Genomic DNA, 25,099 nt, shown 5'->3' with positions numbered 1-25,099 from the left:
TATTGTATTCTCCACAATTTCAGCTAAACCTTTTACTTGTCTGATCACCAGGATGTTTTCCAGTCAAAGGTCTCCATGAGACGTCATTTTCTATATCTTTTTTAATTTTCTTCTTTCAACAAAATGTTTCAAGGATTTTTTTTCTCAGAGTTAGGCCTTAAGGGGTTGTTTGTGGAGTCCCTTGTCTGGCATCTTTGATTTTCAAAAATCTGTTGTTGACTCCTCCATCACTCGTCCCCCCTGCCCACACAGATGACTGTTGCATTGTGAAGGGTATTGGTTGTTAATGAAGCGGAGAGACTGCCTGACGCCAGTTTGAGTGTATGGGACTGAGATGCTGTGATGGCAAGCTCTTTGCCCATAAAGGAGTGGTCATGTCTAATGACTGAAATTGAATCATTACCCCCCTCCCCCCTTGAACTATCAAGAAAGCACTTTTGGACCAGATGAAAGTAAAGTGAAGAAGTCTGATGAAGAAATCTAAGACTGTGAATTTAGAAAAATAAAAGAATAAAAAGCAGAGCAACTATAGGATAAATTTGTTTTATATTCATCTAAATGATATACTCAGCTACATAAAAAGGGAAAACTTTATATCCTCTATTTGCAGTTTTTATCATCATTTACATTTTTGTCATTCCCTCTGTATAGAAAAATGAGGGAATTTTCATTCCCCTCTCTCTGTTGGTTTGTAAGCTCAGTCATGGTTCTTCATGAATACACACTCACCTTCCTTATCCCCAAAGTTTAGATACCGCATTCTAGAGTTTCAGAAAGCAGGACTAGCAGCAATGTCCTCTCTCTGCAATAAATCACAATGAAGGCGGAGTCCAATGCACTGCTTTCCCCGATAGTAGTCGTGAGATGATACTGAGTCAAGTGCCTTCTCCCAGTAATAAATCTCTCTTCAGTATGGCCCCAGTGTAATTTGAATACCAGCGGAACCACCACACCCCTACCTTTCATGAAGAAGATCGCGAAGAAGGGTTGGCGAAGAATTCCTGGCAGTTGTTTGACACAAGCCCTCTAGAGCACAGCCCTCCCAATCTACTTCAAATCCTGAGAGATTGTATGTCACTTGAGAGTCTATTCCTACATTTTTTAGAGAAAAAAAGCATGTTGGGAAAGAAAATAAATGAAAACAGGCACATGCACACACACACACATACACACACACACACACACACACACATACACACACACATATACACACACAATCACACACAAAATAAAAACAGGAAAAAAATAGGCAAACAGCGGAGATTGGGTGCAGTAACACTCGTGTAGGGGCAAGCATGTAAACATGGAAATATCAAAATACACGTCATGTGTGGGGCTCTAAGTCATTATGTGGTGGAACACTTAACCGCATTTGCTCTATCACACAGCCTTATGAATACATGCACAGACACCCCGGCACCAGGGTATGATTGTGTCCGTGCCAAATTCCACATTTTGTCCATTTTTCCTTGACGAGGGGTGGAGGGGGGTGGGGGGGGGGGAGATCCACTCCACTTGTGCTTTCTACATATTATTGTGAGAACCACTTGTACTCATTACAATTTCATTTGGGAGCAGGAAAAATCTCCAGATCTCTTTACCACTTGTTTTAGGTGATTTTATGGCATTTTGAAGGGTTTGTGCAAGGCCATGTTTCACATCCCTGGTACTTTGCTACAACACATCCTTTCATTTACATTCCTCATGTAGACTCAACACCTTTTCCCTTTCTCTCTCTCTCTCTCTCTTTCTTTCTCTCTCACCCTCTCTCATTCTCTATACCATTATAGATTGAATTTCCTGAAGAATAGAGAAAACCCAGATAAAATTCTCTGCCAGAAAATTGAGGAAATTAGCAAATATCGAGTGCCTCATCTTGAATTTCTCAGTAGGAAGCGTGTTGAGTAATACTCAAGGCATTGCACTAGACACATACCACCGGGGACCCTCCCTGTGGACACGGCAAGAATCACGCTGATTGCAGACAAATTTACCTCATGCTCAGACATTCTGGGCAGTTTCCCCCATGCGTATTTCTTGTTCACACTGCAAACGGGATATGCTGCCATTTCATGGTAGGTCTGTGTAGCCTCCACTGCCAGTTTCTTATAGCAGTGGGTGCCATAGGGGTGTGTGGGTAAGTGTCGCGTCAACCCATTCCAAACCAATGTCTGTGGAGTCTAGGGAAAGAGGAAGGAATGCAAGGAATATGAAGAAATGATTCACATTTGAAATTTACTGGAGTAAAACTACAAGGAGATGCTGCAACACAGCTGAATATTTCAGTGGCTCTACAGCGTGATGAGTGATATATATATATATATATATATATATATATATATATATATATATATATATATATATATATATATAATATATATATATATATATGTATATATATATATATATAATATATATATATATATATGTATATATATATATATGTATATATATGTATATATATATATGTGTGTATATATATATATATATAATATATATATATATATGTGTATATATATATATATATATATATATATATATATATATATATATATATATATATATATACTTTTTTGGTTGTATTCATCCATCTCAATTGTTTTGATTTGGTTTTGATTCCTTTGACATGCAGTATTGCTGTCCTTGTAAGGCAACTATTTACCATAGATTGCTGTTTCTATGTGCATGTATTTCCATACCTTGTATTATCTGAAAATACTTCCTTTCATTATCTACATCATCTCTCTCTCTCTCTTTTATACTTGTTATTGCTGTAGCATGCATTTTTTTCATTCTTTATCTATAATTATTATTATTATTTTGTTTTGCCATTCACTCATACAATATGTGATATGCATTACTGATATGTAATAGTATAAGTTATGTACTGTGTGCTCTATTTTTTTCCAACAATAGTTCCTTTTCTTTTTTTTTTTTTTGATGTGTTGCTTTTTTTAAGGTTCATTCTGGCTTCAATTCATAGGATTTGATGTTTTTCCACTGAAGAAATTCCCATGGTATGGAATTGATAGTATATCCATAGTACAAAACAGGGCAACACTATCTGGTATGGACGTGTGTATGTTTCAGTTATCATCTGTTCATTATGTATGCCATAGGTTTGATGATATGACAATACACATGAGCATGGCGCTCATACTTATAGAGGTATCACATTCAATAGACTTTCTTTTTACTATCATGTGATATTGGTAAAAAAAAAATATAGGCCTATTGTACAAAGAGTGATAGTTTTGCTTGTGACTCTTTGCAGATGTATGCAAGTAGATATGCATATTCATGTGTGCCAGAGAATATGTGTGTGTCTTTAATGATTGTGTAAGCCATTAGAGTTTCTTCCAGCATTTGATAATGGGTTTATCAAGTTGTATGTATCACCGTGTCTGAATTCATGTGTCTAAAAGTATGTATGTGTACTATTGTATGAATGTGTCCATTTGAACATCAGTGTATCTATGTATTTCAATTCTTTCAGATGTGTATGCGTGTCTGATTTCATTTGTGTTCATAGAATTGTACAGTGGAGTCTTATGCAGTGTATGTATGATGTGGAAGAGGAAAGAACAGACATGATTTGTGGTTTCATTTTTGCTACGACTTCGTGGAATGCATATCATATATTCCTTTCATCAAGTTTATTACATACTTTATGTGGTTGATTCATGATAAATAGGGAAATTGACAAGGTGTGAATATACATAGAGAAAATGATTGTAGGCCAAAGTATTAAATTTTTGTTGATACCATGTCAATCCTAAGAGTTGCCTAAAAATGTATAAAGGGTGGCTTCAGAGGGGAAGGTTATTGAGTGGGTTCACATCTTTGTTAGATTTCCCTGGCTAAACCCAAGCTGCTCTCAATATCCTTGAGTTTTAGGATTTTTTTTTCTCCCTTAATAGTCACGTCACCATTGATGTTTAAATGTTTTGTAAGGCTTTTCATTTGCGTTTAAATGACACATCTCATAAGCTTGCAAGGGAAGCAAAATAAACTATGATAGGCGTGTATTTATATTTTCAAAACATTTGCAAACAAGTGAACAGAAGTTGGACCCAATGCTAACCTATGGCAAATTGTTACAAACATGTATAATTGAGAGTTCCAGAAGTATCCTTACTCCCATAGCTGTATTTTTTCAGGCTCATGAGTGCTAACAAAGGATACAGGAAGAATACCACACTTGTAGGAGTAGATATTATGTTAACATAATTATTAAAGTAAGTACTACTTGTTCATGTTTTAACTCAAGATGTCACATAAGAAAAAAAAAAAAGGTTGCTGCTCACGTGCGGATGTGACCCTGAGCATTATGTTGAAGTGAATGCCAGCTGATTGCATGTGCAATTATTCTTGCTTGTCCTTGCAGGGATTTTGCCTACGTTGCACGTGACAAAGTAACCAAGCGCTACAAGTGCCACGTGTTCCGATGTGACATCCCCGCCAAGGCCATTGCCAACGCGCTGCATGAGATCTGCGCAAAGGTGATGAGCGAACGCCAGAAGGGCAACACGATTTCCATGGTAACCCAGGGTCAGATGATCCGGCAGCAGCAGCAGCAGCAGCTGATGCAGATGAAGAGCATCTCACTGGACAGCAGCAAGGATGCCAACCACACCGCTGGTAGGTCTCCAGCCCCCGCCCACTGGCCCCGCCCACTGGCCCCACCCTCTGGCCCCACCCTCTGGCCCCGCCCACTGGCCCCGCCCACCGTGGACCGTACTGCAGGGGAGGGAGATGGGAGATAGGGAGGGAGGTGAAAAGGAGGAAGAGACATGGTGGAACCGGAAGAGGAAATGGTAGAATGAGGAGGGAACATCCGAAAGGGGGTGGGACATAACAGATGTGGAGTGGGCGAGGAAACAGTTAGTAGGGGGAGGGGGATATGTAAAAAAAAATGGGGAACTTGGGGAATGTGAAAGTGGGATGGCAAATGTGAGGGCAAATGTGAAAAGAAGGAGGAGAGTTTTTAAAAAGAGGGGGGTGGAAATATCGGGGAGGGGAGATGTGACATTGGGGAGAAGAAATAGGAAAAAGAGGAGGGGAGATGTAAAAAGGGAGAAGGGGAATGTGAATAAGGGAGGCTGATATTTGATGAATCAGGAAGGAAATGAGACTTCTAAAAGACTCTGATTTTCAACCATTATCTTTATTCTTCATGATGTATATCCTGATGTTCTGCTACATTTCAATAACACATGAGTCTTGCATTTGTCTTGTAAATTTGTCAAGAGATGTATTAAGATGTTGCTGTTGCAAGGTCATAAATTCCACAGAGTTTTAGCAGCCTCAAAGCCTTCCTGATTTCAAGAAACAGTATGGAATGACTCGAAATGTCTCAATTTATGTTACTATGTTGGTGTTTACCAAAAAACAAAAAACAAAAAATGAGTTATAATGGGATGGGAAGGGTATGAAATAGATAAAACAAAACAAATAAGGTGATATTAAATTGAAGTGGATCCTGAATGATCTAAAAGATGGAAAGTTCCTGTTAACTACAACAGTGCAGTTTTCTACCTTCATCATGAGCAATGGTCACAGCTGCCATTAATCGTTCCAGAAAATCTGGGATGGTAACAGCATCCACTCTTACTCGGGTAGGGTTACCAGGCTGACAGCCTAACCCACATAGCAGAGTTTCAAATGATTCTTTTAATCCTTCCATCGGGGGGCTGTCACTGAAACCTGTTCTTAAGGGTTGAGTGGGAAGTGGAGCGGAAATGCACACCATTGGTTCTCGACATTAAGAATTGTTTCCTGTCATCAAGATGTCAAGTGGTTCAGCTCTGCTGCGTGGAGACTTGGGATGGTCTCTTCATGTGTATGTCCATGTTTGTGTGTTTGTATGTGTGTATGCCTGTCTGTGTGTGTGTGGAGGGGGGGGGGGGGGAGTTATCAGGGCATTTTAATGAATGTAATTATTTACAAGAGTATAATATGAAATTGTAGATCGAGGTGGAAATCATCGGTTGTTGTCATGTTTGGTCAGAAGATTATCCCCACTGAACAATGTTTGACCTACCATTGTAATTATTCCGTCTGTGTTTATTTTTAAGTACTTCTAAGTAATAATGATAGTAATAATAATAATAATAATAATAATAATAATAATAATAATAATAATAATAATAATAATAATAATGATAATAATAGTAATAGTAATAGTAATAATAATAATAACAGTGACAATAATAATAATAACAACAATAATAATAATAATAATAATAATAATAATAGTAATAATAATAATAATAATGATAATAATGATAATAGTAATAGTAATAATAATAATAACAATGACAATAATAATAATAATAACAATAATAATAATAATAATAATAATAATAATAATAATAATAATGACAATAATAATAATAATAATGATTGTGAATTTATATTGCACAGTTTCTATGAAGCATATATACTCAACTGCGCATAACAATATGATATAATGTACTCATGATTCAAACCAATCAAATTTGTATTCGTAAATAGTCTTGATGAAGTGCCTGTAGTGGCTTTCCACTTCCATGATCTACATGCCTGTAGGAGGCACCTAGCATCAGGGCTCAGTGTTAGTGCGCTCTCTGAAAATGTAAACCTGAGACAGCAACAATGAGGACATGATGTAGAAACCAATAAATGGTGGCAGATGTGGCTGACCATTAGGCAGTAGGATGAGGAAATAAAAGGTACAGTGTAACTCACACATTAAAAATCAATATATCTTGATGATATTGTGGATGGTTATGTAAAGATAGCATTGTACCAAGGAATGACATTTTATTTTGTTCTTCTTCCCTCCCTCTCTTTTTCTTTCATCCTCCCCTCATCTCCACATGATTATCTTCACTTCTCTTACTTGTGCTTCCTCCATCCAACCCTCTATTTTTCATGACTTGTCCCTCTTCTCTTATGCTCTGCTTTCTCTCTCCTTGTGCATGGAACATTATATATTCCCCACCACCTCACACTATACTCCACACCTGATTTCTTGCTTGCCGTCCCATCGTGCAGCTGCGGTAGATTTTCCCACGCCCAAGATGGAGCCCATCACAGTCTTCCGTGCCAACTATGTGGGCAGCACGACGACGCCTAAACAGTCAGGTGACTACATGTGCTGCAGTGTGGGCAAAAAGGGTGGGGGAAGGCCCAAACTCTAGGGTGAAAGTGTCCTAGTATTCACATTTAGAACAAATAAACATGCAAACATACACATAAGCAAACACACATGCAAACACACAAACATAGAAGGCTTATTTGGTAAAAGACTTGCGATAGTTACCACTGGGGGAAGCAAATCAAGTGTGAGCAAGTGAGGTTGTTGCCATGGCAGAGCCAACTAAGCAGGTGTACATCTGCAGCTATCATTTCACTGTAGCAGGGCTCAGATCATGTCAGTGACTGGGTGGGATATATAAATATATCTAAATGATTTATGATGAACGTCAATTGTAGGCTATCATCTGGAACGTAACGCATAGAAAGCAAAATGTTTGGAAGATATAGTAACAAAGAAAGATAATCATTTCTGGTGCGGTATTCTTAAAATTTTTAGAGAGTTAGAGGTATTCTTTTACTCACTGCAAATTTCTTTAGATACCAAATATAATCTTCAGTTAGAATGTGGTAGAGTGGACTAACAGGAAAAAAAAAAGGCTCCTGAGTCTATAATGGAACCCACTGGGTGATTTCAAGTTTGGTGCTGGTGCTAGCACCAGGGATAATCCCAAACTTGAAAACAGTTGGTGTTGATGGGTTGATCTTTTAATTATGATGCAGTTGCAGTAGCTATTATGTGGCCTAGTGCTGAATGCTGTCTGCTGAACCAAACTCTGCTATTCTTTCTGGTGATTTACATGCTTTGATCCAATCAGCTTTCACCAGCACCCGGTGATTATCAAATGTGTCATTTCAAGTTCAGTGTTGGTGTTAGTGTTATTTGGCATTTCAACATAAAATACGAACAGAAAATCATATTACATGATATAAAGGCTGTGGTGACTCTCGGTGCATACTGTTGGTTGCCAGGGGAAGAAAATACAAACTTAATCACTGAAATCAAAATCCCCTATTGTCTTGTGAATCTGCCGTCTGTCAACAAATGATGCATCTTTTAAAAAATTGATTTAGGTCGTTGTTACTGACTTCATACTTGCCCCTTTCTCTACAATCAAGGTATGGATGTCCTCAATGACGCTGTTGACAAGGTTCTAGGCAATGTTGGCGAAGACCAGTGGACTCCCGTCAGAATCGAGGTTGCCGTGTCAACGGTCACTGTCACCAGCGTCAAGGTAAACATATATCCATCCATCTTCATAGTATACCTCTATCTCTTATTTTTTCTCTCTCTATTTCTCTCCATCTAGAAACATATGATTATAAGTGTATTTGCTTATTCATTTATATATTCATCTTTTTGTTCTCCATCAAGCAGTCTAGTGACATTCTTAAAGTTCTAAAAAAGAAAACAAAGATATGCTTTATCAATTGCATTAAAGATATCATCATTATTTGTGTGTTGTTGTTCACCTTGTATTACCTGAAAATGTCTCCCTGCGGAGAGCATGTCATACTGACCAATGTCATGTGTTCATATCTATCCAATAGCTGACCAGAATTTGACTAATTCATATGATATAACACTCTGTTGCATTTAGTCACATTTCGATGTACTGTTACGATCAAGCTCACATAGATAAATGCAAGGCGGTCGAAGTGAATTGAAATAAATAAATCTTCCAAAGATTTATTAAAAGTTTGCTTTACAATCAACCGGCTCAACTCAGCTCAACCAGCTCAACATTAAGATTACGTAACCAGAGATACAAAAACTACTACAGTGTTTACAAACATTTGTGATCACACAAGTGTATCAGTTAGTTGATAACACACATGATCATAGAACGTGATCACTGCCGATTGCCAAACCACTAATTAAAGTGATTATTGGCAATTTCGTAACAGTAAGCATAAGAGGAAATGACTTTGAGACTCTACAAACTGGCGGGTTGAGAATGGAATGAATGGAAACATCTACTTCATCACTACAAGATGACTGACAAGTATCATAGATGGACTGTCAGTAGCCTCTGCTTGTAAACAGCTACATGATGGCTCTAGTGCCCCGTGTTAGAAAGGGACTGGCAAATATTGGCAACGATTATGAGTGCACTTTGAAAAAGAAACAAAAATGTAGTGCCCATAGCTTTTGCTCAGCTGCTGCCTTGGTAACTGCAAGAAATAAAAGTTGTAATTATCATCAGTTCTTCTGGAAATGGAGCTGAGAAGTCAAAAGAGTGGTGTATGGATTTCTTTATCAACTCTTTCTCACTTTCTATGTCTGTGTGTGTGTGTGTGTTGGTATATATATATATATTATATCTGTCTGTCTTATATATATATCTGTCTTTGGCTGCTGTTCTTTTTTTCTGCTCATTGTTCATATTTGAATGATTTGTATGTATTTTTCTCCTCTCTCCACTGAAGACCAAAGAGGTGGTTGCAGAGAACAGGATACGCTTCATGTCCTTCCTTGGCATTGGGCGAGATAGCAGGTATGTAGGTCAAAGGTCATCCTGTTTATAGTGCGCTTCAAACCCATTTCACTTTATTTTGCATTATTTTTAATCTTTATTTCTGATTCAATATATAGATATGAAATACATGTGAATATGAGCAAATATGTACTATACAGTGGATATATGTAAAACAGTGACAATATTGACAAAACAAGGTGAGATAATGAAAAAGAAAAAAAAAATGACACAGGGAACACTGATAGCATAGGTACATAAAGAACACAAGCTCAATATCATTATTCCGTGTGTGTAGTTGATCGAAAAATTGTATGTGTGTAGAAAGCCAGAATAGGCTACATTTCACATATTTCTGTTGTTATTATTATTCATTTCACATATTTCTGTTGTTATTATTCCTGTTAGCATTATGCCTGTAGCCATTGAAAAGAGTGGAAAAAAGAGCATACCAATAATTACAAACATGGCCCATATTTACAAAGGTAGTATAGATCAAATCCATTTATCATGCAAATTTTGAAAACGTAAATTATGTGTAATACTTCATGTACACAAATAGAGAGATCACAGATGCAGGTCACGCAGCTAAGATTAAGACTAGAAAGTAGAGACATGACGCCTTACCATCTTTCCTTAAACCAACAGAGTTGCCAAGAATAGAGATTCTTCACCTAGCTTTTCAAGTACATCATGTATTCTCATGAGAGTAGATGTGAATTCAGTCATCCATTTCACATGAAGAAGTGTCATCATGTGGCGGTATAATAAATGGGGGCTTTTATGCTCTAACGGATGGAACACAGGAGGAAAAGAGTATGTGGAGGCTATGGTAAAAAAAGAAACAACAACTACAGCAACACAAGACATAGTTGTGTAGAAGTTTCTACCATTGCATCCTGATAACATTTGTTCTGCAATATTTAAAGAGTGCACTGCACATCTCAAAAAGGAAACTTTGCTTTGGGTTGATTATAGTCTGCTGCTACACAGACAGACAGACAGACAGACACACACACACACACAAAGAAAAAAAACCTTCTTGCAGACAGAAATCAATCAGATTGGGGCTCACGCTGTTTGGGTTTCCTTCCTTCATAAACTTCCACTCCAGTGGACTATCGATGCGGCAGATGCTCAATTGTATTTGCGCAGCAAGGTATCTCGAGCCGTAATGCATCCCAAATTGGCAATAACGTCTCGATTTGCAAATTCAATTCCGCGAGGAGTACATGTATACCTTCTGATGATGGTTGCACGTACCTCAGCGGGGAATGTAAGGTTGCTGTGGGACCTTCTTCTCCCACAGTAATGTAGAACTTAGTGAAAGCGAGGGATGTAGAAGGAACTGTGCCTCCAGAAATTTCAACAGAGCCCCAGGTCTCCAAGATTCTGCAAGAGACTAAAATATTTACTCTTCTCTCTCTTTTTTTTTTCATGTTCTGACAAAAGACTCTAAAAGCCTTCATTATTTCAAAATTTGTTCCTCCTATTGAGCTTGCATACAACATGCAAGTGTTGCCCTGATAGCCTTTTAACCCACTGAAGATGAGTCCCGAGTATACTTGGGCAGGTGTCTATAGGAAATGCGTGTTATAGCAAAATCAGTCCGTCCTCAACGGGTTAAGGATCTCCCTGATTGGGATGCATCAATGCCAACATCTGTGGAGCTAACGTAGGATGAAATGTCATGATGTTTGATATATTTCTTTTCACCTGATTCTTAATACTTCTGTGTGATGTGACACTCACTCAATAACATGACTAACAAGAAGACAATGAGTGCTTCTTGAATGTTGGGTAACCAATTTTGTGAAAGTTTTAGAAGAATACACATACATGTAAAACATAAACAACATTACAAGGATGCAGAAAATATAAGATCCAGCACACATACACACACTCACAAAAAACAAAAACAAAAACATGATATGCATTATATACTTATATTACAGATAATGGGTAATTGACATATCCCAGATACGCTTATATGCACACATACAAATTTATAGATTCACAGTTACATCGAGGGAGAAGTTATCTTTCAAAAGCATATGTATCAGCAGAAATATAAGGAGATAAATAGATTGTATATGAATAGTGTTGTAAACATACTTAAAGTACAATACTTCATAACAAGACACATAGCAGGATAGAATAGTCAGTAGATGCAGGGTTGTTACAATTCTGTCATGGTTTCATTTGTGTTTGGTTCTATTACATTTTTTCTTAGTATTTGCTAGTTGAATGAGAGCCAAAATGTTATCGTCATTGGTTAGAAACCTGGTGGTAAAAGAAATCTTGCGATGGCTGTCTAAATCTCATGTGATATGATAGACAGAAGCTAATTCCTGTATTGCATGCATTGATGGTGTCATCCCCAAAGTTTTTCTCATCTTGTACGTCTCTCTTTCTGTCTCAGGCATTTTGCCTACATCATGTGCATCGGGAAGAACAAGTTCCAGTGCCACGTCTTCACCTGTGAGCACTCGGCCGGTGGTCTGGCCAAGGCCGTGGAGGCAGCGTGCAAGGTGAGAGAACAGCTTGCAGCATCTTTTCTCCTCCTATCTTCCTATCTTTCTTTCCATCCATGGCTTATATCACTCACACACTGTTTCTATGTTGTATCTGTTCAGTCTGTCTGTCTGTTTGTTTCTTCATCTCCCCTCTCTCTCTCTCTTTCCGTGTATCAAGTTATCTTTTTTTCTTTCTTGTCTACCTTTCTATGATGGTTTTCAGATTCTGTTTTAGGGACACCGTTTCTACAAGCATATCTCTTTCTCTCTCTCTCTCTCTCCTTTCTTCTATCTATCTCTCCTTCCAGTGTATGTTTCGTGGACACTGGTTTTTACAAGCATATCTCTTTCTCTCTCTCTGTTTTTCTGCCTTTATGTTCATATGTGTCTTTGATATATTTGCTCTCACATTCTCTCTCTCTCTCTCTCTCTGTTTATATTTCACAAACCTATTCCTTCTATCTCCCTTTGTTCATCTCTCAACCTGTCTCTCTGTTTGTGACTATATTTGTGATGTCCCTTTTGTCCCGTATTATATGTCTCTGCCTTTACTTGTTTGTGTGTCTTTCTTTGTCTGTATATGTTTGTTTGTCATGTCTGTCATTTCACTCTCGATCCTCAAATCTGTCAGTCTAATTCAGTGTGTAGTTTCCGTCTGTCTGTCCGTCTGTCTGTCTATTTGTAACTCATTGATTCTTTCTCTTTCCCCAGCTTGTTCTATCTCTTCCAACCTCTCCCTCACCAAATCTTCAGTTCTCCCCTCCAAAATCATCTCCATCCCCCTCTCTCGTTCTCTCCAGACTTGAATCTCTCTCTCCCTCCCTGTTGCTCTCTCCCTCCCCCTCATTAGGGAGCTTTACATTTTAGACGCGCGGATGTTCAGAGGGAAAAAACATGTTCTGAGCATGCGGAAAAGCGCGCGTCAAGTCGATCTATTTTTAGCTTGCGTCGCCTGAGTTTTTCACTATGTGTACTGGGCTTTTTTTACGTCCGCACAGTTTGCAACTTAGAGAACTACTTCATGCACTGATCATATGGGGGCTTCATTTTATTTTTTTGTACGTTGCGTCCCAGCGTTAAATCTAAAGCTACTTTTCTACACGACGCAGGGGAGAGGAGAACGTCCAGCGCACTCGTCGTCTCAAATGTCCGCGCGTCAAAATCTAAAGCTCCCTGATGTATCAGTCTGAGTAGCAGTCTGTTTCTCCTCGTCTCAGTTTCTGTTTCTGTCTTCTACCCCAGGCCACGCCCCGATCCCTTCTTCATCCCACTCGCTGGTTAGACCGGGGTTGCCAGGCAACCCACATACTATCCACAATGTAGGAGAGGGTGGCAGATTAGATCAAAGAAGAAAAAACATGAACTAGAATCCTATGTAAGTAATGTAAAGGGCCTGATACAAATCATACTGTCAATGAAATAGCGGCATCACAAGAAGGCTGGTATAATGAGTTCTAGACACATATCTGACTGGTTCGTAATGGATGGAGTGGTGATACGCAAAACCTTGCAGAGCAACACCACCAGATGCTCGGAAGAATAAGTTCGTGTAAACATATTTTACTACACTGAAAGTCATGTTCCAAACCTTTTTGCTTTTCAGAAAGAATCAGATACAAATTCATAAATTCCATTATTGAAAGCTCAAAGATTAGCAGATATAATGCAAGACATTAACATGTTCAGTGAGAACTTAGAAACAGTGTGCATTTGGCAATATTTGATGTCTAGTTGATATGCCCGTATACAGCAAAAGCTATGAGCTGGTATATTCTGTTTCCCCTGTGGGGAAGGTTTGCTGAGCAGGCGGCCATTTATGCTGTGTAAAAGTCTCTGTGGCAGACAAATTGGGCAGTTAGTCCTCATATCAGATGCTAACTACTGGAGGTAAAAATGCAAATGATCGAGCCTACTCCCCAAAATGCCAGCATTGCTAGACACTCAAGTGTAGAGACATACACTGTAAATTGGCTATGCTTCATGGACTTCATAGTGCAATGAAGTACATGGTGAACCTATGCATTCATTACAACCTGTGGTATAGAAGGAAGCTGTTTTGTGACTTTACAGATAATGTTTTGGGGTTTTGTTTTGTTTTGGTTGTTTGTTTGTTTGTTTGTTTGTTTTTTGCTCATTTGAGACAAGACATAACTATATGCCTTGCAGAATCTAATGAAAAATTGGTGCTTTAACAAAAAATGAAATCATCTTAAAACAGTACGAAGATGTTCAATGTGTTAATAATTTTTTCCTCCATATTTGGTCATTGTCCGTTTCATATAAAACTTTAGCATCAAGTATTAATAGTTTGCTACATATTAAAGTATGTGAGAATCTGACCGTAACTTAATTAAGATTAAAAGATGTATTGATTTGAAATCTATCTTTAATCTTTTGCTTGATACACTGGCTGTGCCACATTGGAAAATTCAGTATTGTAAAATTTTGCTGTTAATCTATTAGATAATAAAAATTGTGTATAGTTGATACTAATACCTAGCTCCTTACTGGGTAATTGCTTGCTGTTGGAGAGTATTAGTTGTTGTTGTTTTTTTTTCAAGATCTTTACATCAATAAACCAGTAAGTTCCTAAACTATGATTTACTTGTATGTATTTCTATACATGCCAAAACATACTGTGAAAAATATTGGAGTGAAGCCGCAAAGTTTAGCTCACATTCGATTCACATTTTTTTTTTTTTTTTGAGGGTTAAGGGTTAGAGTATGGGACACGCGTCCCATCAAGTCCAGGTGCAGGTGGAAATTAAGCCTCTCCCCTTAATCTGATGTTTCCTCCTCTCCGCTATCATACGCAGTCCTTTCACCGATCTATCGGACGTCCCAGAACCGAGACAATTGTCTTTGAGGTAAATCCTACCATAGAGTGCTGATTACACCCTTTACCATAGACATCAAAGCCATAAACCAAAGCCTTTTGCGTCATAAAAACTATCCTCACCAAAAAAAAAAAGAATCTTTACTCATATTTCTGCATTAGATTCTCCTGAACGGTGGTTTGACACTATTTTTTTGTTCAGTAATATTCCGGTGCATGCAATTCCTATCCCAATACATCATGTTACTTTTTTTTTCTTTTGTTTCATTGTCCTCCAATGTTGTTATTGTCAGTGTTGTTACTTCATTAATTTTTAGTCTGGTCATATATCAAGACAAATAAAATCCTGAGGACCTAACTAATTTTCTTCCTATTAAGTGTCTAGTGTGAACAGCACTCTTAATACCTCAATGACAATTGCCTGCTTTTCATTCTTTTCTTTACTGTTTCAATTTATCTCATGAATATATGATTTCTATTTTGTAACATGTACCGTGTCTTTTTTTTTTTCATTGGTTTTGTGATGTTTTATCCACTCTTTTGAATTTGTTCGGAGAGTTTAAAAGTGAGATTGAAATGCTTTTTGAGAAGCTGCTTTGTTGGTTTTATTTAAATCTGTTTACAAGACTTCACAAAGTCTCTGTAATATGATTACATGGAAGATTTGCTCATGAAGATACACAAGAAGGATTTTGAGGTAGTATCATTTAGGCTCTCAGGTTGAATCTGTTTGAGAGAGTTGAGTAAAAAATATCAATGAAGGGAATTATCTATTTCGCTAATTCCTTTTCTTTTTTTTATTTTAGGTTCAGCCATATTTACCATTTCAGTCATCCATGCACATTTTATAGCTAAGTCTGTCATAAAGCAGGGTGACTGTAGATATTGGCATCATTCAGAAAATGAAGACAGAGTTTATGGAAAAGGTGAAGAGTTTTTGACAGTAGGAATGCTTCTTGGCATGTCACAATCCTGAAATGTGTTGAGTGGTTGAGTAAAATGGGTGAAGTGTGAGCACAAACAAATACTCTCCCTATGGAGTAATGGTTGCCATGGTTTCCTGCATACATCTGACCCTTGAAAAATTTTCAGGTGCACAACCAACGTGAGCCTACATTAACATTATAATTCCTGTCCCAGAAGTGGGCTCATCAAACTTTAATCCTTTGAGGACCAATCCAAAGTACAATTACCTGGTCAAGAGCATGAATGGCATATTCGTACCTCGTCTCTCCATCTGGGCTTTGACGTCTAATATGCAAAGTACTGCAGTGTGAAGCCATTAAGGAGTAGTACAAGTAGTATCCTTCTTGGAGGGGGAGATCAGGAAGCAGTTATGGGGGCCAACAGTTTGACAAGTGTTTCGGAAACTAAACTCAGGTGGAAGAAAGCATCACTTGATTGTGTGTTTTGAAGTGCATCAAAGTGTAGGCCATACTGTCTGATAAAGTGGAATGGTGGTGTATTTTCAATTTCACAAATACCTTGGTATATGAAGAGTCGTGGTAGGAGGAGCCTAGGATTGGTTGATCACTTTTTTTCTGAAATAAAGGAACATGCCAGGGAAAGGGACAAGTTCTGCTGTATGTTGTAATACTGTCTTTATGCCTCAATCTCTGTATGTCATTTCAGCTGCGGTATCAGAAGTGTTTGGATGCTCATCCCAAAGGCTCCCAGATCAACTCTGCCGATGGCAAGGTAATCAAGAGTCATATCTTATCAATTTCGTGGTATCGTATGCTCTTCCAGGTTTGTCAGAGTACCGTAATGGTCCACTTATGTCATAATCAAAGCGGGCTTTGTGAGTACGATGATGTCAACAACATTGTGATGAGGCACTGTTGCAAAATTTTTTATTAGTGCAGAATTCATTCATGCCTTCTGCATGAGGATTAGTTCAATCTTAGTTTTCAAGTGCTTTAGATGCAACATTGACTTCATCTGAGTGAAAAAAAACAACAAAACAAAACAAAACAAAACATGTCTTGTAGTTGCACATGGACATGCCTATCTCGTAACTTTCTTTGGTTTGTGAGAGAGTTAGCAATGACTCAGAGACGTTTTTTTTTATTTTCTCCATGAAAACATGAGTGAGGAATATGGAAGAATTTCCAAACTCTACCAGTGGTGTTTTCAGACTGTATCCCATCATTAAACCCCACAGACAAAGCATAGTCTTTTCTCCAGAGGAATTTGCAGGGTTGAAGATTTGCATGATTTGGTCTTTTTTAAAGGTCCTTTACAAAGATTGATTAGAAGGCATTTATATGCATGATAAGCTGAACTAATGGGATGGCAAGTCCTGTATGTAGGAGACTGCTGGTGAGCAGGTTGGTACAAATTGTCGACTGATCATATCCGTGTATTTTCCTGCAGACATGGGGCTGTGCGCTGAAGACCGGAATCCAATCCCTCTTCACCAGGTTCAACACCATAAGGTTACAGGGAAAGGAGGCTCCTATCAGTGCTGTCTAGGTTGCCTAGCAACCATTGGGAGAAGACGCAGTATAGTGATCGCTCACACTGGCAAAGCTTCATCGTTGTGTACAGTTGGTGCTTCGGAGAGATTACAAAAAAAAAAAAAAATAGACATAATTCAAAAAGGCTTTAAGATGCTCCTGAGAGGAACATTACGTATGATATGTTTATATTTCTCAAGAATACTATAACTGACATGTATTGCCTGTGCAGTAAAAAGAGAGAAAAAAACAAACAAACAAACGAATGATATGTCAACGACGAAAGACGCTGCAATGTATTAATGCTGATTGTTTGAACGTTGGTTATACATTCTTATGAGTAAGCTTGTAAAGGATCTATCTGTCATGACATTGTTGTTCTATCAAAAGATTGTGTGCTGTCTGATTGTGTGGCATGACGTCCGGCTTTGTCATGATGGCATTCTACTCTCTTGTACAGTCATGTGTCTATCTCTGTGATCACATGATTCTTAAAAGACTATTGTTGCTTTATTTCTGGGAAAGAAACACACAAAAATAAAGTGAAAAAAAAATTCAAGAAAATGTAGTGGCAGTCATGAAATTTTCCAAAACAAATCGGCAAATCTGTGAGGAGTTCTGTATGTTACATCGCAACCAAGTGGTCATCTTAATCATGAAGAAATCATTGCTCGAATGTGGATAGACAACTCTCTTTGATGTTGCATGCAGTATAAGAGGAGCAGTGTTACAATGCATACATGTAGGTGGCGAAAATGTGTCATTGTAAAACAAAAACAAAAAAATATGAAAAAAAAAAATCATGCATATGTAGATTAAGATGGTTACCATTTGTCTGCTTCTTCATTCAGTACAAAAAATGGGTAATTTCATGAATTCTGCAAGACTCTGCCAGGAGCTCCCGTCTTTCTCACAGTCAATCTGAGAGTTTCACCCGATTTGCCCATAGAGGGCTCACTTCTCACCCACAAGGCACTGTCATGGGCACATATTGTACATAGGTATCATGGCGTGGAAGGGGGAGACGGGCCCATTCTGCCAGTCACGTTGTGTGAGCTGTTACTGTCGGAGTCGGTGCAAGCATTGTGTGTCTGTCTGTCCGTCTCGTTTGTCTGTCTGTTTGGAGACGACCTTCACAGAAGGAAGTATAAATCTGAGACTCTTTGATGTTCATTACTCTTGCGGTGATGATGAAAATGTTGCTGTGTGTTCATTTCTATTCACATTTGACCATTGTGTAGTCATGAAGGACATTCAAAATGTCTGATCGTGTATCTTCTGTAACATACATATATTCATGTAACCAGCTTAATTGTTAACCAGTTTGGACTATTCTTCAAAAGAAATCATATAATGGAGAGGTCATATCTCAATGTCAGAATATAGTGTTATGTGGATCTGGTGGCATTCTAAACAATACAAACCTATGGTGATTATGTAGTGTCTAGCTAGAAGAATAGAATAGATGCATAGCTCTGTGATTGTACCCTTGATATGGATTATACACTTGACCAATATGCCCAACTGTGTGCTTGTGTGTGTGTATGTAGAAAACCGTTTAAAGTGGTGTTGTGAAATCATATTACTCAAGAAACTATGTAGCTTTCACTCTTGAGGCGCAATATTCTAGCAAGATAGGTTTGTAAATTACTTACATTCACCATGATGTCCAAGTCCATCCCAACACAGAGATCTGAGAGTTTCTGGATGAAACAAAAAGAAGACAGAGAACCGAGAGATCGGAAAGCACCAAAGCAAAGAATGAGTAGTCCTAGGGGTGTGTTACACAGGGAGAATGGACGTACCCTGCTTGTGATAAGAATTTGTTATCCACGTCACTTCGCCGTGATTTCAGGGTGTTTTGAATTGAGAGACATTGCACAGGGAGGAGCATAGATGAGTTTTGATCTACAAGACTTAACGTTGGTTCCGTCAGACGAGGGAGCACTTTTTGTGTTTCCATGGCAACAGACAGAATGACAGATGACACAGATAATGTGTGAGTTGTGTCGGAAGGCTGGACGACAATGTCCCACCTTTGCAGATGAGATCAAACTCGCATCCTGAATGGAATGGAATCGTAAATCTTGACTAGGAATAAGTGAGACAATTGTCACCTTTTTTCTTCTTTTTTTTTTCGTCTCGATGTTTCGGAATGACTGCAGCTCAGCTGTGGAGCTCTGTGAAGGGCAGAGGCATGTCAGCATTGTATCAGCTGCCTGAGAGGAGAGTCAAGTATGAGCAGCTGGGAATTTTCATGACCGCAAATGCCTTGTTTTCTCTCACCCCTGAAGTCAGCTTGCAAGTTCTCAATGTCAGTGTAGCGGTCGACAGCTGGCGCGTGGAGCTCCCTCGCTCCGCAGAGCGTCGGCTTCCTGTAGCGGCAGTGCCACATATTCGGTAGAGATGCTTCTTCATCAAATGTAGTCTGTAATCTAAACTCTGATCAACAGTGCCCAGCATGCAGAGGATATGTATGATTCACATAGATGTTGTGCATTTAATCATTCCAGCATAATAGAGTAGCTAGTGTTGATGCCAGCCATCTGTGTTTGGCTGTTTTGGGTTTTGTTTTTTTAAAGGTCAACATTCTTGTGTATGTGCTATGGATTGACGTTGTGGTGTGGAAGTAGTATTATATCCGTGTTTTAGGTGTTCAAGATGCATATTGCTTATTGCAAAGAAACTAGAAGATGTTTTACAAATTCTATATATTGTGGAGATATAGCAAACAAAATATGATTATGTACATCATCATAGAACTTGAAATATTATGTGTATTCTTACTCTTAACTTTGCCAGTTTTCTCTCTGCTCCTATTTGCCAAATGAAAAGTTGTGTGATACAGGGCTAACATGTTTTCTTCCAGCAACTTAATATGTTGGTGACCACAGATTCTGATAGATATCAAATAGATGTGATTTCTTTGTGGAATTATACTGGATTCATATCTCCATGGTTACATAGTATTGCCTCCTCTCTTTTTTTTTCTCGAATGATAAACAGCCTGTGGACCAGAGGAAGTTCGGAGAGTTAGCCATTTATGCCCTATTTGTATCGACCTCAGAAGTCAGTGAACAAATGGGGTTTTCCACAAACCCCATTGATTATTGAATATTGTTAGCATCCTGCAAGTGATATATAGAGATTTGGTTTCCTCTGCAGAAATCAATTCTCTCAGATTTTATGATATGTTTTTATGTTCATTGTTTGAAATGAATGATGGGGGAGGGGGAGTTAGAAAATGCATATGGCAACCTTAAAGGGCAAATGGGACATTGAAGCCAAGGGGTGAGATGATTTAACTGATTGGTATGTCACTAATAAAGAAGCATGTCCAATGCAGAAAGGGTGATTGGGTCCCCTACAAACTTTGACCACTGTTTGGACACTAGATGCAGTGTAAAGAGATGAGGGCAGGGAACCTAAACATAGAGGATTTCACACTCAATAGTCGGGATCAATGTGATACCAGCAGAACCAACGAGAGACGGTGGAAGACATGTTGGCCGGGAGAGAAAGTGGTCCCCGCATCTTTTGGAGGACGCGAGTGAATGGACTCATTAGCCCCGCCTCCTGGAGTTTGTTGGCTGAGGGGAGGGTAGAATGACTCCTTTAGTGTGACTCAAGTGTGAGAAGTTGAACTGTACATACAGAATTGGGGTGAGCCTGTGTAGCCAAGGCAAAGTGCACCCTCTCGAGCCAGATCCCCGTGCAATGTAGGCTGCTCAAGTTGCTGGCACGAGTGCAGGGCCTACGCGATGAGCAGAGATTTTGCTGATGGCTGGTGACGTTAGCTGAGTTTAACCGGTTGGTTTCTTCTTGTATATAAATAACTCTCATGTATGTTGTGTGTATATAACATTTGTAAGATATATTGTGTGTCACTTGGAGATCATCTGTGTACAATCAATGACAATTTCTGGTATCATTGTTCCCAAAATACCACAAATTTCAGTTACTGGCTCTAAAAAAAAAAATTGGACAAACTGTCATGCTACCATGTTGTGTACCTGTAGAGGCATAGTATATCCAATATACTCTAGTTCAATGTGCACTTCACTAGTAGCCATCTTCTTTCAGTAGGAACTAGTGTTTGTGTTTTTGTACAGATATTTTTGATTGAGCAATCAAGTGAATCTGAATTAGACTTTATCGTATTAACTCTGAAATTCTATGACAGTAATACTTTTTTTGTGTGTACAGAGAATAATCTTTCAGTATTTTGTGTTTCATTTGAAATTGAGTTTGTGGTTTAGTTGTAAAGAACTTTATTTTGATAAAATCTGTAGATTTGAGAGAGAAACTTTGACGGATGAAAATAGAGGGCGCCAGAGCGAGTAGTCTCATTGCCAAGGCAACTGTAATTGGATGGCTTGAAATGCAGACATGGTCAACTGTTCCTTAGGTCACTTGTACGACCAGCACATAGGCGCTTGCAAGCCCACAGCAAAGCTTGGCCAATCCATGTGAGTGCACGGCATGTGGTTCAGCACAGGGCTATCATTTGCCAGTAGATTGTGATATTCTATGTGAAAAAAGCAACATGCGTTTGTGGTTGCAAGAGTAGTCAGTCTTTGCTCCCGAGTTTCAGTACGATGTATTCATTTTCGCGATCATTATGATGTGTATCTATAGGCTGAAAATATGTTATCTTATGTTGCTGCAGTAAGTGTAGATTGAGAAAATCTATTCTGCGTAACACATAATGGAGTTAGTTCTAGTTAATGTAAGTGAAATTACCCAGCACAAGAGATAGCTAAATATGAGAGTTAAATATAATTTTCTGTATGCATCAGGATATGTATGGTTGGAAATCATCATATATATATATTGCAGTGTATTCTTATGTTATATGTTCATTATGTTGAAGGTGGACAATATCGAATCGACTATGCTTCCTTTGCAATGCATTTTGTTTTATTTTGTAGAATATCTTGTAGACATAACTGCCAAAAGAATATGGAGAATATTTTAAGATTTATGCATCTGAGAGTGTTTTATCAACAGAAGAAAAAAAAAAATATGTGGGTTTTATTGTATGTTTTGTGTACCATAGCTAACTGTTTTGTTTATTGTGCTATCTTCAGTTGCTGTTGTGTGCTAGGGGCAGGGCAAGATTGGAAAGTAAACACACACCACCCCATCAACATCACGTCACAGACGGTGTACCAGTTCTTTAAAAAAAAAAAAAAAAAGGAATGTTGTCATGACAACGGAACAAAAAGGGGTCAGTGGTGTGTACTACTTCCAGGTATTGACGTGCAATTTCTTGAATTACTTTGATTGAAACGATAATGATAATCATTTTACACATCAGAAGCGATGGTTTTATTTCACAAATGGAAAGCTGCATACAAGGCGAAATTTGTGCAACTGTTCATGAAAAGGATAGGCAGCTGCGACCAAAATCTTGACAATGAATCAACTGTCACAGCTTTAGTTCTTGCAGTAAAACAAAGGATTTAAATGTTGCACAATACCCATTTAGCTTTACATAGCTTTTGACAGATGTCTCCCAATTGTTGGTTTATCAGTTAAATCTTAAAATTCAAAGGATAAACATTTGCATAATTATATCCTGGAAACAGGAAAAGAAAAGAAAAAAAAAACCCAATACCAGAAATGCAAGACCATATATTTTATGCAGGGCTCCACACTAACTTTTATTTTTGGTGGCCCAAAGGCAAACATCTGACCTTTTTTGGTGGCCTTGGGCCACTGGGCCACCGAGCCACCGTTAGTGTCGAGCCCTGTTTTATGGCATCATTTCTTGGCACATTTTTGTTGGATATGTTTCAGAGCCCATCTTTGGGACAGTGCGGATCTTGCCAAATCCTGATCAGATGTCAAGAACCTCAAACTGTGCATTCTCAGTGATTGCAGTGCCATATCTAAGAATAGGACATTATATCATATTTTGGCTCTATTTCATTAAGCAGCAACTGCAACACATCAACATTTCTTGTGGATATAATAGCAATGTGTTTGTGTGTGTGTTTGTATCTACAGTTTCATTTTCCCCCCACTTAAAACTATGAGTGTATTATTGTGCCCTGCGCGTCATGATTTTTCAGTTTGAAAGATTTATTTTTGTACAGAATGAAAGAAAAAGGGGGACTCAAAAAAGTTGAGGACTGTATGGAAAGGAAGGAGTAGATGACCCTCCGGGTCACATAGGAAGGTTGCACTGTTGGCTGTAATCATATCCATTCCACTCCGTGTCAAAAATCCTCGAAAAATATAATGTATATACGAAAAGGAATGGTTGAAGGCATTTCGGAGGGGGGGGGGGGGGTTCTTGGTGTGATTGTTTCTTTTAACATTTCTTTTTAGAAGTCAGTTGTGAGTAGACAAGTTGCCAAGTGTTAGAAAAAAAAAATAATTTCACTGGCAACACAATTTCAAACTTTCACAAATTGTTGCTGGTCTAAATCTGTGATGGTGAAGTCATTCTAAAGAAGCAGAAGTAAACATTTACTGCTCTGACATAGTTCTTTTCTATCTTAGGATCATCAAGTGCTTGTAATCACTGTGGATGTTGACCGAGCATAGCTTCTATAAATTGCATCGAAATGTGTAGATACAGATTGGTGTGCGTTTCAATCCGCAAATTTTAACGGAAAGAATACTTTCTCATTTGTTTTACTTCATTATAACATGTAAAATCTAGTGTTCTTTTTATTCCTTTTTTCAACATAAATGTGCATCAGGAGTGTGTTTAGAAGTCAAAATTTACTTGCGTGTGTGTGTATGTGTGTGTGTGTGTGTGTGCCCATGTGTGTTTTGGGAGTGTGTCTAACCACCCTTACTGTTGTCATTTTTTTTTTTTTTTGACCAAATGATATTTCTCATTGTGTGGAAAGTGCAAAAAACAAAAAACAAAAACAGAAACAGAATAACAATGAATGTAAAGCATCGAACATTTTGATGCTGTAGTATCTGCTGTCAGTAAAAGGCAAGTTCCTTCATCTGCAATCCGTCTTTTTCAACATGGTGATTTTTTTGTTGTAACAGTGCAAGATGGTCATGAGAGGTCAACCTAGATTGGTTATCACTTTTGACTATCTGCTCTGGTGTGTTCCCACTGTCACATCCATCATTAAGTTCCCACCCACGTGTTTCAACATAGTGTGAACATGACAGTCATACCCAGGAAATATCAGACTTGGATTTGCCAGGACTATTCTACAATGAGGCAATACCTGATATCTACGTCTGTGACACTGAAGTCACGATGGCACGTCTCCATATGTTATGTTACATCTCCAAATGGAAGTTGATGAGTACAGAGGGGAAAAAAAATCTAGTAGTGAGTGAATGGATATATTCCCTTTCTTGAAATCCAATCTCTCAGTGTAGTTAACTTCTGAAGTTATTTTGCTGAAAATGGTTCTTGCCATAGGTACATGTCCTTGTGAAAAGCTCAACAGTTTTACAGTAGAATGCTATGTATTTCAGTTCTAGTCCAAGCTGTAGACGCAAACTATAAAAGGCTCCGTGTGAAATGTGAGTACCATGGTATTCTGCTTTCTACCCTGTGTTCAAGGAATGGGGGGGGGGGGGGGTTGGTGGAAAGAATGGTGGGTTTTGAACTCCTGAAAAAAAAAATGGTTTCTGTGCTTATGCTATAGTATATCCATAGCCAAGGTATCTCTAGTATGTATTGATTGTGAGTAAGCTAATGAATTTCACCGTAAATCAGTTTTTCTTTACATTGCACTGGTGCAC

The 25,099-nt window shown here is 38.3% G+C and overlaps 1 protein-coding gene across 1 annotated transcript in view; it reads left to right on the top strand.

Annotated features, from left to right (window-relative positions):
• The window catches only part of LOC140235288 (uncharacterized), a 142,257-nt gene extending 118,604 nt beyond the window's left edge, over nt 1–23,653 (top strand). The window contains exons 6-13 of the mRNA XM_072315318.1: nt 4,388–4,641; nt 7,039–7,128; nt 8,200–8,315; nt 9,511–9,578; nt 11,980–12,088; nt 14,890–14,940; nt 16,542–16,607; nt 17,286–23,653. Coding sequence (XP_072171419.1) covers nt 4,388–4,641; nt 7,039–7,128; nt 8,200–8,315; nt 9,511–9,578; nt 11,980–12,088; nt 14,890–14,940; nt 16,542–16,607; nt 17,286–17,384 — 853 coding nt within the window. The 3' untranslated portion in view covers nt 17,385–23,653. The remainder of the gene's footprint in view (nt 1–4,387; nt 4,642–7,038; nt 7,129–8,199; nt 8,316–9,510; nt 9,579–11,979; nt 12,089–14,889; nt 14,941–16,541; nt 16,608–17,285) is intronic.
• Nucleotides 23,654–25,099: the final 1,446 nt, after the last annotated feature.

The sequence above is a fragment of the Diadema setosum genome, chromosome 11, assembly GCF_964275005.1.
Source record: "Diadema setosum chromosome 11, eeDiaSeto1, whole genome shotgun sequence".
Classification (NCBI taxonomy): Eukaryota; Metazoa; Echinodermata; class Echinoidea; order Diadematoida; family Diadematidae; genus Diadema; species Diadema setosum.
Note: the sequence above shows the minus strand (reverse complement) of the source record. Positions and strands in the feature narration are given on the sequence as shown.